Consider the following 20,675-nt stretch of genomic DNA (forward strand, 5'->3'; position numbering starts at 1 on the left):
TGTTTATATACATCAAAATGAATTGGAAAAACCTTTGCGATTGGTTTTGAAAACATCCTTTGTGATATTATTGGAGTAATAGTTTAAATTCTAGTAATTAATTTTTGTTAAATAGGATTTGATTTGTATTGATTATCGTTATTTAATTTATCATAATTTTTTATTCATTTTGTTTTAACAATAATTATGCAGTTAATTGATTTTTTGTTTGTTTAGATCTTATCTAGATTATCTAGATATTGTTTATATATATATATATATATATATATATATATATATATATATATATATATATATATATATATATATATATATATATATATATATATATATATATACGCTGCCAGTTTCTCTTTTTTCAGAATCGTCAAGAAGTCTTTCTATTTTCTTGTTCTTTAAGAATATTGAGTACTTTCTATTTTCTATGTTCTGTTCTGAACATTGAGCACTAATTTTGTAAAATACACTAACACAATTTACATCCAATTTAAAAAATCTATTGCAAATAATAAATATTCAAGATTTGAATAATAAATAATGTGGTTAGTTATAAATAATTGTATTATATACTAACTCATAACATGTTATGAACTCATGATATATGCTCAAAAAATTAGAAAACTTTCTTGTCGGACTTTTTTTAGTCACCGCTTTATTATAAACGTGTAGAAAAATCCCGCGGGATTTGAACGGCACAATTTTACGTCACCCTTAGATAAACGAAACAAACCCAAAATTTACGGAGACTGGCCTTAAACTACATGAGTGATAGATAATCCATAGTATTTCTGAAGTTTGTCAACAACTGCATTTATTAATTTTCTTTTTCCGCTCATTCCTCTTGTTTTTTTGTTTTCGTAAGCTTTCATAAATGAGCTCCTACTCTCTTCTGCGCATCCCCTATGAATTCTCTATTTAAATTTTTTACCAAAGTATATGTTTTTCACAGAAATTTTTACAATCAGAAATTTCGTATAAATAAAAATATATGTCCTTTAAGATGTCCCCAAAAATATATAGATATGTCCTGTAGGATGTCGCAAAGTCGAAAATGTCCTAAAAAAAATTAAAATGTTTTTTTTTTTCAATTGGCCCTTTTGTGACGGAAATATTTTTTCGCAAGAGTAAATTATTTATTTTTGGGTGCTCAATTCTTGTCATCTTTGCTTATTACACTTGTCGTCTTTGCGCTTTGCACACTTTGCTAATTACACTTACGCACGCTGTTTATTAGTACATGGAAAAAAGATTTCATTTTGTGCACAAATGCTAAAAACCCCACATATAATTTCATTATTTCTTTAAAAATTAAGTTTTTCAATCAGTTTTTTGGGAATTTGCAGTTATTGGTTGTCTCTAGATTCTTCTATTCTCTAGAATAGAAAGTAAATATTCATGATATTGTTACCCTTAAAAGTTGCGAAACTTTTGCGATGCTACTCAACTACTTTTAATAAAGTTTTTGGTTTCAGCTATGCTACTTGTTTTACACTTCTGGAGATCAGAACTTCGCTTACAAATTTTATTAAAAGCTAGTTGACATGTTTCCAGATAGTGGCATCTCTGAAAAAATGTAAACTTCTATATTTTTTTACCTATCAACTATCAACTAGTAACTACCCGCATTTGTCACCAAAAACCATAACTAATATTATCATACATGATATGATTCAGACTAAGCATTAAATCATTAATGATGTTTTGATTTGTCGTCAGTGTTTTGATTTTCCGTTTATAACGAATAATAACGAATAATAACGAATAATATCGAACAAACTTCTAACTAACTTAGATATCAGCTATTTGAAACCAAATTTCAAACAACTTTTACATTTTAATCACAAATTTATAATACTCCATAGAAAAAATTTGCGATACCTCACATAGATTTCATTTTTTTGCTTTAATCATGCAAGAAATTGCGCGAATTACTTTTCAATTCCGTTAAGCTTGTTTTTAAAAAATACCAAGTTTTGTATGAGTGTAAACTTTTCACACCATAAACTTTTGTTGTTTTAAGTGCATAAAGAGTTGAATCATCATCATCATCATCATCATCATCATCATCATCATCATCATCATCATCATCATCATCATCATCATCATCATCATCATCATCATCATCATCATCATCATCATCATCATCATCATCATCATCATCATCATCATCATCATCATCATCATCATCATCATCATCACCACCACCACCATCATCTTTTGATAATCTAAGAAGTAATTTTACCTTTTTCTAAAAGAATTTAAAATTTTTACATTTGAAATTTAAAAAAAATTTTTAAGAGAAAAAAAAAAAAACCCTGTTTCTTCAACATCTTTCTGATTGAGCTCATTTAATTTTAAAACCTGATTGATGAAAGGAAACTGTGAAGTAGAACTTCTATTCTCAGCTAAACGTAGTTTAGACGGATTACTTAAAAAATGTTATCTTGCGATCACTTTGGTCCAAAAAGGATTTTTTCATTTAAATGTTCAACCCTAAGGAATTAAGGGATACACTTTAGGAATGTTTTGCCACAAATAGTCTGCTTTAAAAAAAACAATTAAAAAGTTAAAAAGATTTTTTCAATTCAGTTTTGAAGGTCATATCTTACTCTTCCTAGATATAAGGGTATATTTACACACTCACATAACACACTTTAATAATAAGCTCAGTACTTAAGCATAAATGATAACAAAAATTTAAATGGTGCTGTTAAGAAAAGGTCATTTACACGAAAAGATACCTTTATTATGTAAAAAATCTTTATTTACCACCATACAAACTACCAACTTAATTTTCATATGCGGCGATGAATTCAATTTTTTTACATTTAAGTGGTAAAGTTGCACATTGATAACACCTATGAAAATTTTTAAAGATGGTCTTACACTAGAACGTATTTACTTGAACATTTTCAACGGATTTAAAAATCAGAAAAAAAATTTCACTTTTTTGGATTTTGTTTTTTGTCGTTTTTAACTTAATCAGGGTCACTGAGCACAGTTACACAATAAATCTCATGAAAATTACTGTGAAAGCATTAAGACACCCATTTCAGTGCAAGATTCTTAGAAGTTAATGATGCAAAAATTAAAGATGAGATCTATACAGGCTCATAATTTTGAAAACGAGATAACATCTCTGAAGAGCTTCTACATGTAAAGGAAAAAGATTTGCGGTTGGCTTTCAAGATAATTATAGCTGACTTTAGGAAGTCTCATCTCTGTTGATTCGGTATAAATTTTTAAGAAGTGTATCTGCCATAACAAAGAGTGTAAAATGTCCCTTAAGATTTACATGCTTGATTCATGCTAAAAACATTTGGTCATCTTAGCGGCGATCTCTCCATCAAGAAATCTCCGTAATTCAATAAAATTATCAAGGTTGGAGTGCGGGTAATCTTGCTGACTAGTAATTGTTGTTTTAACGAAATGCATCTATTTCTTGATAAAACTAGAAGTCAAGTGGCGAGATACTCAACAAAAATTTTTTCTAAAAATATTTGAAAATATTTAGGTCTTGTTAAACTACCTACAAAATTATAAAAAAGAACTAAAAGACTGTTTTTCTTTAGAGATGAGGAAGGTTGAGTCTAGTTAAATTTAAAAAATGTTTCATACAAATTATTACGAGAGAATTGGGGGGCAGGAGGCGGAACGATAAAAGGAAGGAGAGAAGAAGGATAAATAGAGTTCGACAAATATTTACAATGACATGATAAATAGATTGTTAATTATCTTTACAGAGGATAAACAAAACAACTCTTTATATGAACTACGGCTATAATACTTTATTAACTGATATAAATGGCTCTCACTGACCAATCTGATTTATTTGTAATTCAATAAATATTGTATAATGTTTATCGCTTAATGTTTTTATTAGAATAATGTGGTATTTTGTAAAATAAACGTTGCTGCATACCTATTAACTTATTATTGTCAAAAAGAAACAAAAACCTTTTGATTATATCCCTTTTGCAAAGGATTCTATTTTTCAGTAATTTAAATAAGCATAATCAATTTTATTTGCATTTTTTTCTTTTATCAATTTTTAAATCGTTAGGGGTCGTCCATACATTACGCCCGGCGCCGGAAGGTGGGGGGGGGGGGGATTTGTATTTTTGTGATGATTTGTTATGAGGCGATATAGAGCATCCCGCCATCGGACTCGGCGGGAATCTCGTACGAGATTTACGTCATTTACGACATTTACGATAGTGATGCATCGGTTTTTACGCAAAAGTGCGTAATTGGATTACTTTCCATCGTAAAAATACGCGATTTTTATATAAATTACCTTACTTTATTTTGACCGATGGTCAAAATAAAGTAAGGTAATTTATCGGAAAAACCTTTACGAGGTTTCTCGAAGTACGATGTAATTCGATGATTTATCACGAGATTTCACTGTAAATACGAAGTAATTCTAATAATACGAGGTATTTGATTAAATTGTGATGGTAATCTATAAAAAGAGTGAATTAACTGTAAAAACCGATTTAGATTTTCGCAAATTTCCTCCACAATTAAACATTCCATCGGAAATTAATTGGAAATTAATTTCCGAATGACGAAAAACTAGTAAAGCTGTAAAAGCTGTAATTTGATTAAAGTTTTTATATTTAGTTCCTACAAACCTACTAGGGATAGCACATTTACTTACTTTGATGTTAAAAAGTTACTTTTAAACAAATATTACTTTACATAACTTAGATTAAATTATCAAATATATTTACATTTAAAAGTAATTCATTTTTTAAAAAGTAGCATAGTAAAATAATATATTACATGTAAAAAATACTTACATGAAGTTAATTTTAAAAATGCGTAACTTTTACTTGTTAAAGTAATTTAATACTACTAGTAAAAGTAATTAACATAAAAAATGTTATTTACTTTTTTTTGTCTATGTTAAATCAATTTAAAAGTAAGTCATGTGAAAGTAATTTACTTTAAAAAGTAATTTAGATTTTACCTATACAAATACTTTACATCGAAATGTAATTTACTTTTTATATGTAAAAGTAAATTGTTTTTGAAAGTAATCTTACGTAAATATAATCAGTCGATAAAACAAAAATAAAAAAGCAATAAAATAATTTTTTAAAAATCAAACAGTAAAAATGGTATCAGGAAAAAAGCTGATACGATAATAAAATGATACTATACTAAAGCGTGTCATAGTATATAAAGGTGATTTTCCACTCATCCGTTTTTGCTACGGGAAAGGGAAAGGGAAGGGAAAATCAATCACGTGAGCGTGCACAGTTAGTAATTTAATTTTGAAAATTAATCACTGCGCATGCTCAAGTGATTAATTTCCCCATCCCTTTCCCTTTCCCGTAGCAAAAACGGATGAGTGGAAGCTCACCTTAAAAGAACTATTCGGAATTTTTTCCAGAGTGATTTTTTCCTGATGCCGTTTGAATTCCATACGTTCTGGACATTTTCGAAAAGATAATTCTTCCAGCCTAAGAGTAGTAAAATGTTCCCATGCTCGGCCATGAGTTGAATTTTTTTTTAAACGGGTTGGCTCTAAGAATGGCTTTCATAGTAAATAAGATACTGTTCCTGCGCTAGGAATGGTTTTAATTGCCAATATGACCATGGTCCGGAGTCGATTATTGATGTTTTTAAGGTGGGCAGGGAAGAAATATTTAGATTGATCAATCAATCAATCAGCATGGTTGTAACTCCGTTGGGGAAAGTTCTAGAACATTTAATGACGTTGTGGATTTAAAAGTTTTTATAGTTTTTACCAGTGAAAACCAAAGAATTCTAAACATGTGTTTGCAGTTATTTATGACGGTTTTTGAAGGATATTTTATAAAAAGTATAGAGTATAAATGAAGGAGAAAATTTATAAAAGAGAGTTTCGGTTGGGAGAGAGAAGATTATTGCTATTTATTGATTTGTTGGTTGCGAGAAAAAACTACAATGGTTGTTCAACTCATTTGGGATTAGTTCACCATTGATGAGGATTCTATTGAAAGGATTGACAAAGAGTGGAAAGAGGAAGAATTATGATGTCAAATGTATTCTGTGTCCAAGCATCAGAAAATCACTCAAATGTACCCATGGAAGCACTACTGAAATCAGAGGACATTTAGAGTAAGTATTTAAAATAATACATCGCATTTTGTTAAGAAACAGATATTTCGTAAATCTAGTTATAGCTGTAATTACGAGTTTTCGCTGTAAATACGAGATTTCGCTGTAAATAACTTATAGCTTTAAAATATTCTGTGGTTAAAGAAGGAAGGCCAATAGTTGTTGACTGAAGTTTTGTAGAAGTACAGTATTATACTAAGCGAATATTTAGTTCATTTTATTAAAATTACCAAAACAAACCGTTAAGCCGAAATTTTACTGTAATTATGGGTAATTCACGTTTTACAGTAAAATATCGCATTTATAGCGCCATCTGTAAATAACTGTAATTTCCAATGTTTAACCTTTTTTTTTTAAATTCTTTTTTTGCAAATCTCAGCATCCAAAACAATTTGCTGAGATGGAGGCTAAAACTTGTGCCCTGAGCAAGATACTGGAAGCTGATAAGGAGAAAGCAAGGAAACAAAAAGAAATATCAGGTCTAAGAAGAGGGTTCTTTCCCCCCATGAAGAATACCCAATCTTCGTCTAAGTCTCAGCCAAAATCTAAGGCAGAATCTCAGAAAAAATTGCAAGCACAAAGTCAAATCGGAGATTATATTGATGCACCAAAATGGTTCTTACATAGTGATAATGAGCAAGAATTTGATGCAGTTCTCACACTTTCATTTGTCCTATCAAATATTCCTTTAAAAATGGTTGAATCTCCAGGGATCCAAATGCTCCTAAACTATTTGTGTTCTAAAGCAACTATTAAAAGCTTGACAACATTAGCAAAGTACAAACTTCCAATGCTTTACGAAAACATAGAAAAACATGTGCAGGAGCAACTTGATGAAGACATTCCTAATTCAAAAATTATTGCTTTCACAAGTGATGGTTGGACTGCCAGAAACAATGATCCTTATGAATCCCTTATAATCCATTATTGTAACAAGGATTTTGAGTTGAAAAAGCTTACTTTGGATTGCAGAAAAACCGGTATCAAACTAGCACAAGGATTAGACAATATGATTAACAAATTCCCCATCCTTGCTGGGGACAATCTTAAAAGAGTGTGTGTGACAGATGGTGCTAGTAACATGAAGATTGCTGCTACGCAATCAAGACTTGTTGATCAACACATGCTTTGTGTGGACCACATCATGAACCTTAGTTTACAGGTAAATATTTACAATAAAAAGAGCGAAATTTACGTTAAATATCTGTTTTACAGAAAAATATCAGATTCCTTTTCTTTTTTTAATTGCTTTTACAGTAAAAACTTTGGGTTTACAGTTAAATATTGGATTTTATAATTACCAATAAATATCGGAAGTACAATAAACCATCGTATTTACAATAAAATTTTTTAAAAAATTTTAATTTTTTTTCCAGTCTGCTGTTAAAAACACACAAATGGTTGATGAAGTAATTAGCAAATGCAAGAAACTGGCTCATCAGAGTACAATTAATTGGCAGGAAATCAAACTTGCATGTTCTGAAGAAGGAATAGTTGCAAACAAATTAATCCAACCTTCTGCTACAAGATGGAACTCAAACCAAATGATGATGAAATCAATTTTAACCCTTAGGCCTGGTGTGAGACATGTTCAGGAAAACAGTCTCAATGCAATCCTCACAGAACTCATCCCAACACCAGACGAATTTGAATTAATTGAGGCAATTGAACCTTTTTTTGCCAAGTGCAAACATAACAGTGAAATGTGGGCATCCGACACACAAACAACAATTCATAAAATTTAACATGGTGTTCTGTGTTTGCATCAGTATTGTGCCAATGAAGTGAAAAAAAGACATTGGGTTTCAACAGTTCTTGTTCCTCTTTTGAAAAACTTCCAATCAAAATAAGAAACTCGCCTACAAGAAAAAGGCATAAACTATAAATATCACAACAATGGAAACTTTTTCAACCCATCTAAAAGAGGTGTTGGTGTCAAACTATCACAAAACACACAGACAAATCGTTAGAAATGACAAATTTTTTGGTGGAAAATCATCAAACAACACTTGCATTCTATGCTGCCCGTGAAGCCGAGATGACAGTGAAAAATAGTATAACTTTGGATAAAGCTGAAATTGATGAATTGTTTGACATCAATCAGGAGCAAGAATTGTTGAAAACTTCACAACCAAAGCTGAAATGTTCCCCACTGGAAATTGAAATAATGAAATACATGGACTTGCCAGCACAAAGTTATAATGTGAATTCCTTACAATGGTGGAAGGAGCATGAAAAGAGATTTCCATTGCTGTCAGGTGTTGCAAGAGACCATCGGTGTATATCAGTAACATCAGCTTCATCAGAAAGGATGGTTTTACAGGTGACAATATTATAAGTGCCAAACGGGAGTGTATTAAACCAGAAACACTAAAAATGTTAGTTTTTATTAAAGAAAATTATTCACAGGTGAAAGCAAATAATAAGTACTGGGTCAAAAATTGTAATGATGAGCCTGGTGCTCTACCTACACCAGTTGAAATACATGAACCCACTGAAACTCAGGCTGAAACACAGTTACCATCAACCCCAAGAGCATCATCACAAAAACCTCAAGATGGAGGTTCTGGGTTAAAAAAAAACCACTTTCACACAAGCCAAAAAAAAGGCCTCACACTCAGACTACTTCATGTCCTCAATTAAGAAGAAATCCATCATTTCATGTATATGATGCGTTAAGTAATCCAAGGACGTATTAATATATGGCTGTTCAACGCATTGTTTCATAAAAAAGATAAGCGTGTTACGGTATTGTTTAGATAACAAAAGCGAAACAATCGGTGATAATTGCGAAACCGGGGAGTATTTTTATTTTTTTCGACGTCGGAAAAAGATGGTCTCGACTATCCAATAATTATATTATTAAAAATATTTTACTGAGCAGCGATAGATAAAATGAGTATGACAGAAAACTTTGCTATTAATCAAGATTATTCTTTTTTGCTTGAAAATATTGATAACGAAATTGAAGTAGTTATGGATGATTTTATTGAGATAGATCTTGAAGAGTTAGCGGACTTGTTATCAGAGGATTTTGAATTGGAGCTCATACCACCACCAATTCCAGCAGAGAAGCTGATTGCAGAAAAAGAAACCAAAATGCTGAAAAAAAAACAGAAGAACGCTTAATAACTAAATTTACCTGTCCGAAATGTCACAATAAATATCTTAGAGAATCGAATTTTAAAAAGCATGAAATGAAATGTTACATTGGTACTAAAGGTGTGTTTATAGTCACATGTTGGGCGCTACTCAGTGATATTTAAGTTATAAATATAATTGCAATTTCCATTTTTACTTCGTTCTTGTAGCATTGATTTAATTTCTAATTTTAATTTTACTTCTTTTGAATCAGTTCTGATGAAATTAATTTCAGTTCAGTTCTTATGATTTCAATCATTTTAATTCTTATTTCAGTTTCTAAATCAGTTCATATTTTACTTCTATCAAATCTTACAGCAATTAGTAGTCCTAACGGCACAATTTTTTGAAAAAATTAAAGTGTAGTCTTGAAGTGTATGAATTTGGGTAACTTGTACTAGTTGCATTCATTTAAAAAAAAAAAAAAATCTTATGGCTCCTTCCTGGGCCTTAAAAAAAAAAAAAAAAAAACTTACCCCACCCCGGGGTAAGTTGGCGCAAACTATAATAAAGATTACAAACGTATTAGTGAGTAAAAATTTATAAAAAATTTTTAATATTTCTATGAGCTAGAAGCAGTTAGTAGTTCGAATATGAAGCCAAAACAACACCCCACCTTTGTTCCTGGTAACAAAATCTCCTAAAAAATTTTTTTTGTAAAAAATAAATTAAGAAAATTTATTTTTGTAAAAATAAATTTTTTCAATATTGTTACAAATAATAATTTCAAAAAAAATTGATTTTATAAAGATATTTTTGTTTTCCAGCTTCCCCAGTGAAAATTTTGCCAATAAACCCCAAAAGCCTTTCAATAAACTGCCTAAAGATCCTGAAAAACGACAACTACTAAAAAAACCTGACTGATAATAGTAAATCAATTGTGACTGGAATATTTATAGTAGTTTTATTCATAGGACCCAAGATGAAATGGTCAATTAGGAAAGTTCCCTAAGATTTTTGATACTTTTTGATAAAAGACTCTGCAGATAAACGCAATTCGTCAACTTACCCCTACTGACAACTAGCCCCGGTCTCCCCTATCATTATTTCTAGAAATAATGTAATACATAAGTTTCAAGAAAAAAAATTAAAAAATTTTTTAACTTAGTAATAAACATCTGAATAACCATACAAATAGTCTTAAAATAGTCATTCAATGATTCAATTGAGTTATAATAAGATTTTTTTTCGAAATTGAAAGAAAATATCTGGTTGAATTATAGTTACAAGTTTTTGTTCAGTTTCATAAAAGTTCTCATCTCTAATGATTTTTTCATTCGATTGCGGCGACCAACAGTTAAAATTCCATAAAGTGAAAAAATCCTTTCTACAAACGCCTGTGATGCTGGGGCGGACAGTGAATCTTCAGCCAACATTGCAATCTTGCTATACTTGCTTTTGTTTTGTTTCCAAAAGAGCAGGCCGTTACTTGGCAGCGCTTCATCACCGCTTATGTTAACCAAATACCTTGACAGCTGACTTGCAACAGTGATATTGTCTTGGTTATAAATCTTTCCTTCTTTTGTAAAGATTTTATTTGACAAGAACTTAAAGCGCTTTATGGCAGCAAATTCACATTCAGATCCATTTGACTCAGCAGCAGCTTGTAATTCTTGTTCTACTCCACAAACTTTTATTATATACATCTTTGTTGCATGGAGCAAGGTGCCCATTTCCGGTGTGAGGATAAAGACAGCAACGGTTGGATCTAACAAACATGCAGTAGACGGAAGAAAATTAAACGTATCTGAGTCCGGCTGCAGAGTTGATTGAAACCGTTGACGTAGATCTCCAAGAAGATTCGCTGTCAAAGACTTGTTGGTAGGATATTCTTGTAAATGGCATTACAAATTGAGTATAGATGGTAGAACCTGTGAAATAGACTGGGCATCGGTCTAAAGTATATCTGTTTGTACTGCAAATGGTTCCAAAAGTGAAGAAATGTTTTGAAGACGAACCCATTCACTTGCTTTGAATGTGTCGATTCCTAAATTTAAGTAAACTATCTGTAATTAAAGTTTACTTATAACAATTGTAATAACTAATAATTGTCATTGATGTACGTCTCTTTTTTAACATTTTCGTTTTTTTAGTTTAAATAAGGTAAGACACAATTTTGTAGATTTAATAAAATTCCTAAAACAATTTATATACACTAATAACATAAATAATAAAATAATATGTACCAATTTCTGTAAGAACTTCATTCACCGATGTCTTTATTTTCAACAGCCGGTCAATCATCTGATATGTACTGTTCCATCTTGAGGTGCAGTCAGTTATCACAGACTTCCCACATTTGTCAATAAGTTTCTCAACTGCCACACTTGATTTCCTAATTCTTGATACAACTTGTCTCGTTTCTAAGATGGTTGCACTATAATGTTCATAAACTGGTTTTATGAGAAGCTGGAGTGTGTGAGCCATACAGGGGATTCGACGATATGGAATATGATCTGGTAGGAATAAATCAGTTTGTTCTGACTGAGACTGGATCTCTTCCTCATAAGTTTCATATTCAGACTCGTCAGATTCAAACTCATAAGATTCAGATTCGTCAGATTTCTTAGCTGCATGCACTTCCTGTAAGAGCCTGATGGCTTTAACCATATTAGACCCGTTGTCTGAAACAATCAACATAACTTGATTTTCTCTAATACCTCACTGGTCAAGACATTTCTTTAAACATTCAGCAAGCATCTCACCCGTGTGGGGATGTTGGAGTTCCATCAAATTTAGGAAAGCATGCCGTGTTTTATCAATGGTGGTGTCATAGAAACAAGCAGATATTCCAAGGAACGATGCTGTGAGACCCTTCTTCGTCCAACCATCAAGACAAATTGTTACTTTGCGTGTACGATTTATCAAGTCTTTCAGTTGTGCAGATTGTAGAAGAAAACGCTTGTTTATCCGCTTGTTCAGTGTTGCAGACCCTGCAATGTAAAATTTAAATCAGTTAAAATTTAATGTTTGTGTAGTTAGTTACTATAGTGTTACATTAATCATACTATAATTACAGGTAAACATTTAAAAATTGTTTAGCATTGAATGAATCTAAAACAATAGTTTAAAAATTTAGTTGTGTTAATTATTACCTGGCAATTTAAATTTTGGGTCAAGCGTTTTTATCATCTTTCGAAACGACGGCTGATCTAGCAATACCATTGGATAGCTGGTATTAACAATTATTTCAATCACGCTTTCCTGACGAACTTGATATTCACTTGATTCCGCTGGCCACGCGGTGATTCGGTGTTCAAAGCTCTCTCTTATTGTCTGGGTTTTGTCTTTCCACTATTTCGGGAAGATGTAGAATTGATTTCATCAATTTTACGTTTCAAAAACATTTTTTCTGCATTTCGTTTTTTCTTTTCATCCGTGTAACATTTGTGTGTCTCTTTATGTATTCTCTGAATGTGCGCTACTAAGTTACTGGAATTTTTTCCGGCAAGAAATGCGCCACACGCGCCCTCATTATTTATGTCCTGTACTAGACACTTGGATTTGTCAGTTTTTTCATCGTAAACGAAGAATTTCCATACAGTACTGTCACGCTTCCTACCAGCCAACAACCTTGATAAACTCATTATTCTGTTATTAATTTGCAACTCTTAAGAATCTTTAGATGTTTATTTTATTTTACAACAAAAGATTGAACGCATTGAATTTATACTTAACGTAATGACAAGCACGTTTTGTGGTCCATTGATACATTCTATAATCATTCCAAATATCATCGTTATGGTGAAACATGTGCGCCAATTTTAAAGCAAGTATGCAAAATTTGTAAATTAATTGTCAAAAAAAACTAATTAGTGTATCGAAATTTCTTTTAATATTCAATAATTTTCGTTCGGTAATAATTCCTAATCCTATTCCTATTTTCGTTTTTTGATGCTTATATTCAATTCTATTTCAGTTTTCGTTCTTCAGGTATATCCTAATTTTAAATTTTTATTCACATTAACGAAATCAATTATTTTTACTTCTAATATTACTTCACGTTAATGAAAATATCACTGGCGCTACTGCAGTTTCTCCCCCCCCCCCCCTTTTTTTTTTTTTTATGATTGATTATGATAGAGAATTTTATGCTGATTCAGAAAAATATAAAAACATAGGCCTGAAAATCAACGGAAAGTGCTCTAATTCGAAGTCAAAGTTGTAAAAAATCCCACTAAAAACCCTAATATTCGCCATTTTGAAAATAATAAGTTAATGATCTTTTTGCTGACAAAAGCAATACATTAATAGCATGGTTTTTACGTTAAAAAAGTTGTTAAAGTATGTTTATCTTGCGCAAGTTTTTGTGGCAATGAAAATAGCCGTTTTTTGATTATTAGAGAATAAACTATTTTGCAAGTAATGTACTTTTGTAATAATTTTTAAAAAAGAAATCAACAGTTTTTTTTCCTAAAAGAAGAACTTTTGAAACTTAGTTAATTGTTGTTTTATCACATGTAAAATTTAGAAATAGTAACCTTTAAACCATTTTTTTTTAATAAAAAAACCAGCGTACAATATAATGATAATTATTCATCAGTTTGTCTGCATTCTCAAATTCTACGTTCAACCTTTATTTGAAATCTTCCATTAATTTCATTTCGTTATAACAATTTCGTTATAATACTTTAAAACAAAAATGCAAAGGCTGATGGAAACCAGGTCTGTTTATTGCGCAATGTAACGGTAATTAGTTTTCGTTAAAAATGAAATCGTTTTGAAAAAAAAATGGCGAATATTAGGGTTTTTAGTGGGATTTTTTACAACTTTGACTTCGAATTAGAGCACTTTCCGTTAATTTTCAGGTCTATGTTTTTATACTTTTCTGAATCAGCATAAAATTCTCTATCAAAATCAATCATAAAAAAAAGGGGGGGGGAGAGAAACTGCAGTAGCGCCCACATGTTGTGGAGCTTAACGTCTTAACTGGTGCTATTTTATATTTGCAAACACTCCTAGATTATGAAAATATTTCAACAACTCTTAATTTTGATTTTAGAAATTATTCAAAACAATAAATTGTTGTAATGTACTACTGAACTTTCATGTAGAAGAATGCAAGTTGTCTTTATTACATTTATTACATATATTGTTGTAAGAAAATGTGCACAGTTAAAAAATGGTTAGTTAAAGGTAATAGATGATTGAATTTATTTGCTCTTTAACCTGCATTCCATTATACACAAGTTAGTACGGTAGATGGTACTAAAATCACAACAGACTTCTGACCATATTAATGAACAATCTTTATTTCTAATTACTTTAAAGTTTTCAACTGTATTGCCTTCTTTCTTTTCAATTATTCCAACATCCTCATTTGATGTGCTTCGGAAATATTTAAAATCAGAAAATTTACTTCTGATTAGAAAAAAAAAAAGTAGAAGTCATTATTACTTTTATAGATGTTTATGCATGAAATGTTGGAGAATATCATATTAGCAGATTGAAGATTTAGTTGATCTGGAAGAGATTTGTTAATATTAATGGATTATGGGACTTTACGATTTAAAACAATTAGTCTCCACATGCCATTTGATTGGCGATAACTATTGATTTTAAATATTTCAAAATAATTTTTGTTATTTTCATTGTAACAGTCAAAACCATGTTTTGATGCAAATGCTTTTAACTGTTGATGAATACTTTTTATTTTTTCCAACTCTTGTGAGTGTGTTACAAACATAACAGGTTTCCGTGTGTTCAGAAAAAGTGAAGAATTTATCATTTCTCTCAACTTCAAAGCCTTTTTTTGATTTTAAATCTAACCTTTATAAGACCATATGACATGATTTGCATAAATATTCAGGATGAACGTTTTGATAATCTGAGGTTACATCCAGCTTGTAAAAACTAAGAGTTGCTTGTTTAAAGATAACAACAGGTTTTATTTGATAGTGACTATCCTGTTTTATTATGCAGCCACACTTTCTACATTATTGTTTTAAATATTCCTCATGAAGACTCATTATTTATCCAGTAATGAGATAATAGATAGGAATATAAGATTACTTCTTTTGATATATCTAGAAAAGGTTAAAAATAAGGCTGTACATCACTTGTAGAAGGCTCAAAAATATGCAACGAAAGGTATGATCTTATCATTTTATTATCACATGTTGTTACTATTAGTAACAACACTATATAAGATCATTATAAATTAAAGTAGCTTTACATGACTGACTGTTTAAAAATGCTTTATCAAAAGTGCTCATTAAAAATACATACTTAATATTTCTTTCCAACTTCTGAAATTAATAGTTTTTTATGAACTTCAACCCTTTCATGCTCCAATTATTTTCCCATAACTAACATAACCCATAAAAAATTATCTACAAAATGACTGTGGCACTATGAAATGTTAAAGGAGACTTTTTCTACAGCCTTTTTCAACTCTCTTTTATAAAATAATATTGTTTTCAATCGGTTAGAATGCACTATTTGCATTGGGGAAGCTTAGTTTAATTTGTTGTTATAAAACAACCCAGCGCATGAAAGGGTTAAGATGCTTTTAGTTATAATACATTTAGACAAAATGCAATTTAGGTATCGAAAATAAGAAAATTTATAACTAGGACGAAAAAAAAAAAAAATCACAAATTCAAGAGAAAAAAAAAGCGAGGCAAATAAGTTCGACATTTTCGACAAAAATAAGAAATATATTTCTTATTTTTGCAAAAAGGCTATGTATGGTTTACAAGAATGGATAGAGTAAAGTGACGAAAATATCGTACGATGATGCGTAAATCTCGAAATATATCGGAGAGTGCGTGAATTTCTCCGCATCGGCCTCGGACTACATCGCACCTCCGATGTGATACCGTTCCTCACCATCGTATCACATCGGAGTCACCTTTGTAAACTATTTCTCACATCGGGATTTACGCAATTTCCGATGGCGGGATGCTCTACATATTTATTTATCTTAAATCTAGTTTAACTATTATTATATACAAACACAGACAAAAAAGATATCAGGTTACAACTTTATGTTCTCGATAAGTCCAAACCATTTTCTTCAAACTCATTCTCGCGCCATTGCCACTCCCCCTGGCGCATGTACTTTGATTTCCTGTAATTATGATAAAGATATTTTACTACTTCTTTGTTAATTTTAAAAAATGATAAGATTTTGTTTCACAAAAGTTTTTCAAGCTCTTTACAAAATCAGATAAAACTCTGCTCATTTAAACTTACCTGTGCTTCTTGGACCAAAGCGCACAACGGGCAAAAAAAATGACAGACCAGATCTTGACAAAACGATCCCTAAAATTCATAACTTTTCTTTTACAATGAATAAAAGAATTAAAGTGTCTGACTTCTAGGGTTTCTAGTTTAAATATACCTTTAGAAGTTCGATTTTTTTTTTTATTTTAAAAAAAAATTTAAACAACTCACTTGGATTGAATGTTTTTCCCGGATTTTTTGTCGAACTAAAGCACCGGTAAAAGGTCTGACACATGTCAAAGACAAGCAACCATAACAGAAACAGCTTTCTCCAACATACTCTGCGTTCTGACCAGCTGTTACGCATGGCAAAAAGTAGGTTATCAGACATGCACCACAATCGTTAAAACAATCGCAAAGTCCGTGCCTAAAATCTGCCATCTTCCTAAAAATTCTCTTCGATACGAACTAACTTCGATTGCGAAGGTGCAACTAAATATCGTTTCAATATTATCGAAGTTTGCATAGGTTTAAAATGTTTGTTAAAATTAGATACATGCTAACAAATATTGACACTTTTGGTTTTATATCTTACTAAAGAATTACTTTTTGTTGATGCACTTTGTAAAAATAACATTCTTTTTGTTGTCATTTCAAACATCGTCATTGACAATCAAAAGTCGAAAGTTATTTTACATGTGAGGAATCCAAATTTTCGACGGTTTATTTTTTTTTTAACGTTTTACGGATATCTTAAGAAATCTTTTAACCACTCTTCTCTAAATAGCTTTTGTTTTATTTAAGACATGTGCGTTGATCACGGGGGTTTATGAAGAGAGTTATTGAAGAGTTTAAGGAGAAATTATTTTATCAGGAAATCTTCAAGGACTCTCCTTTTTTGTTTTATGAGGCAATCTTCAGGGATTCCTTTTTGGGGAGAATTTTATGAGAAGAAATTTAATAAAGAGATTTTTGAAAAAAGACAAATGAAGATTTAAAAGTGAGTACAGTTCATATCGGCCACGAGTTCAAAATTGGTGAGAAGAAAAAACATTTGAGAGGCTTTGATTATGTATTATTATGTGTTGCTCTCTTGTATATGTTAATGTTAAAAAATATATCCATGAGACAAATAAATGAGGGTCTCCTTAAGTAAAATAAGTAAGAGAAAGAAAACCAGATTCGATTCAGGCAATATTATTATTACTTTTATGTTTACCTACAAATCATCCATTTTGGTAATGTATTTAAAATTCATGTACCTATTTGTTTACTATTCCAGTCATTTTAATGTTACACAACAGTTTAGGAAAAGAAAAGGAAAAAGAAGTAGTTGGAGTGACTTGAAAGAAGCTGCAAAGTTGGTGCAATGGGAATACTTGTTTCAAAAATATGGAGTATGCTGTTTGCAGATAAAAGGTAAATGCAAAGTAATGGTAAATGATGCCCTGATGAAAAAGTACTACTATTTTTGTATGCATTTCTATTCAGAAAATCTTGTTATTATTACTATGTACATCAATATTTTTACAGAAAAGTATCATACTCCTATCACCATCTCCGCTGCACTCACTGACAGCCCTACCTCACCGTATTGCATTCTATATCTACGCTATTCCCAAAAAAAAGAAAACAAAGTGATAAAAACCTTAAACATTTTTTTGCACAAACATATTACATTTTCTAAAATGTTATTGGGTGTATAAATAAGTTTGAGGTTTAAATCACATTGGACCTTCTTGTAACTATATTCGTGTAAAGTTGTTCGAAGAAAATAATCGAATAAACAAAGTGAACTGGAGCATTAAATGTATGCTTTATAAAAATGATCATAAAATTCGAGTATGTCCAATCTTTAAAACCCATGATGTCGCACGAATCTGAGAAATCACTCCGAAGCAATATCATGCTTAAGATACTTGAACTTGAATCATTTGTCGAAAGAATATAAAAGTAATAAAGTTTGCGGAATTAATGGCTGTACAGAGACTTAAAGTTGTTTGGATTCATCAGGAAAAAAAAGAAAGCAAAAACATTATGAATTCACCGGAATTAAAAACAAAACACGAGAAAAAAGTCATTGAAAACTCTCTCTCGTCAAACCTAAATTCAAAAAATGCCGTGAGCTTAGAACGCAAATAAAAAGGATGAGGTCAACACTTTATTTGATGATTGTTGTACAAAGACTTACCTGAACGCTGATGTAGCAACTGAATTGTTACTTTAAGGTAAAAAAATAAAAGCGACTGTCAACATGATAAATATTCAGCGGAGTGTCTCATAAAAGCAAAATGTTTATTTTTATAACATGACTGTGCCAATTAACATATGGATAAATTATTTTTGAAAATCCAAAACATTATCCATATCGTTGCAGATTAACCACATTGTTAAGTTAAAGTGGTTAAACAAATCTTGTCTCATAAACCATGGACCTATACGAGATGGACGTGCAACCTTTTGTTTTACTTCAAAGAGGCCGCGGAAATCAGCGAGCCATGAGAGTTTCCGAAAAACTCTAAATTTTTACCCGTCTATAAAAAAATCTATTAAAATGGCTGCCCAGAGTTTTAAAGCAGAAACTCTGATCACGTGGTACTAGTTTAAACTTTTATATCATTTGTTTAATAAGTCTGTTGAGGATAAAGTAACGACTTCATATGTTGACAAATTACTAAACATATTAAATCAAGGTAAAGTAAATTCGTTGTCACCACGAACAGGTTTTGCCTCGACTACTCTAAACTCCATAATATATATTCCACTATGCATTATTTTTTAATAGGTGTATTTTCTAATGGGATTTTTTATAATTCATTTGATAAAGCAAAAACTTTTAAAAATTTAGTTAATTTTATAATTATCTTGCAAAATGCGGCCAGATATTTCATGTTTTCGTTTTTCATATTTCATATATAACTTCATCTGTCATAAAAAACACATAATAACCCATTTGTTTTTGTCAAATAAAAGTTAGTTTATATATAGCTGGTAAATCATGTTATGTTAATGTTAAATACTTAGTTATACTTGCGGTTTGCCGTAAATTGGCTTTGCTAAATTCTTTAAAACTGTGACAAATTATTTTTTTCTTTATCGTATTTACATTCATTTTTTGCATAAGTTATTTATCCTTAACTGTATATATTTCTGCTGCTAAACATAAAAATAGAAAATTCTGTAATATTAATAAACTAGAAGCCTACAGCAATATAGTAGATGGAGTAGTTCTCTGGACATGAAACCAATATGCTCTGGGTAGCTACAAAACTAGTTGATATTTTGTATTATCTATTATATCTCTAGTTATACATATACTAAAGTAGTTAAGTAAATGATCTCTATTTTTACATTATCATTAGCGTTATTTCTTAAAATATTAGGAATGTCTATCTATATAAAATGAAGCTTAAAACTTGGTTCTATTGCTGTTATCTTGAATAATTAAAAGGAAGTTGATGTGACTGGTTAGACGAGACCAAAAATTTTGTGAAACTATCAACATCAAGCAAGGAGCTGTTATTGTGAGTTCGGTTTATCACTCGTCCGTTGCAGCATAAATTTTTTTATTTCATTACGGTGCATGTGTAGTTTTGTTTGAATTTGATGAACTAATAGCAACCGTTTAAAAGATCGAGACTTTTCTGAGATCGAAAAAGAATACTTTTTTTCAACGATAGAAAAAGGCTGTTTCGAGATCGTCACAACCCATTTGAAAATCATTTAAATTAGAAGTTAATAACTTTTTAATAATCCTTTTAACTTTTTAATGATTTTCCCAAAATCTCAAAACGTAAAATAAACAAATAATTATAAAAAATTCCTATTTTTTTCTTCAGAATTTTTTTTTTCTTCTGTCATTTTAACCATTAAAAATACATTTAAAAAATATTTCTACAAAACAAAAAAATTTCAAAAACATTTCATACTTTGAGGGATTCCATCTGCTGCAAATATTTTAATATGATGTTGATGGATTGGTCGAAATGGATTCACTTTTGGCGGAAGAATTAAATTTCTGTAATATAAAAAAAAGTGAAAAAATTACATCATTCTGCATGTGAATATGATTTTTTAAAGTTAAATGGTCAAAAGTGCTTTTTACAAATAATTCAAAATTCTTAAATTTTGGTGGGAAGAGAAGAGTTCATTAAATGTGCAGTTTATTTAAAACCTAGGGCAACTAAGAGTTGCTCAAAAACCTTAAAAAGGTCATTTCCAAGTCCAAGATGCATGTGGAGTTCCGTCGGAGGTAA

General features: G+C 30.6%; 1 protein-coding gene, 2 long non-coding RNA genes and 1 pseudogene across 4 annotated transcripts; 2 read left to right on the forward strand and 2 right to left on the reverse strand.

Moving 5' to 3' along the window:
• Window positions 1-8,966: 8,966 nt before the first annotated feature.
• LOC149887355 (uncharacterized) lies at window positions 8,967-15,845 on the forward strand. The gene is made up of 2 exons (XR_016453784.1): window positions 8,967-9,344; window positions 14,151-15,845. It is a non-coding gene; the product is annotated as an uncharacterized LOC149887355 (long non-coding RNA).
• On the reverse strand, window positions 10,476-12,430 carry LOC149887356 (uncharacterized; annotated as a pseudogene). The gene is made up of 3 exons (XR_016453667.1): window positions 12,348-12,430; window positions 11,439-12,185; window positions 10,476-11,239 (listed from the first exon to the last, which is right to left on the reverse strand). The product of XR_016453667.1 is annotated as an uncharacterized LOC149887356 (transcript).
• Window positions 15,846-16,182: 337 nt separating the features above from the next.
• LOC149887357 (uncharacterized) lies at window positions 16,183-16,966 on the reverse strand. Its single transcript, XM_090091879.1, has 3 exons — window positions 16,651-16,966; window positions 16,450-16,518; window positions 16,183-16,324 (listed from the first exon to the last, which is right to left on the reverse strand). Exons 1-3 carry the CDS (start codon window positions 16,858-16,860, stop codon window positions 16,277-16,279), a joined length of 327 nt encoding a protein of 108 aa, XP_089948005.1. The 5' UTR covers window positions 16,861-16,966; the 3' UTR covers window positions 16,183-16,276.
• A 128-nt stretch (window positions 16,967-17,094) lies between these two features.
• LOC149887358 (uncharacterized) lies at window positions 17,095-19,266 on the forward strand. The gene is made up of 2 exons (XR_016453469.1): window positions 17,095-17,838; window positions 17,953-19,266. It is a non-coding gene; the product is annotated as an uncharacterized LOC149887358 (long non-coding RNA).
• Window positions 19,267-20,675: the final 1,409 nt, after the last annotated feature.

Source organism: Hydra viridissima, unplaced genomic scaffold (assembly GCF_058129835.1).
Source record: "Hydra viridissima isolate aposymbiotic clone 2 unplaced genomic scaffold, HvirCarnegie_v1 scaffold_6, whole genome shotgun sequence".
NCBI lineage: Eukaryota > Metazoa > Cnidaria > Hydrozoa > Anthoathecata > Hydridae > Hydra > Hydra viridissima.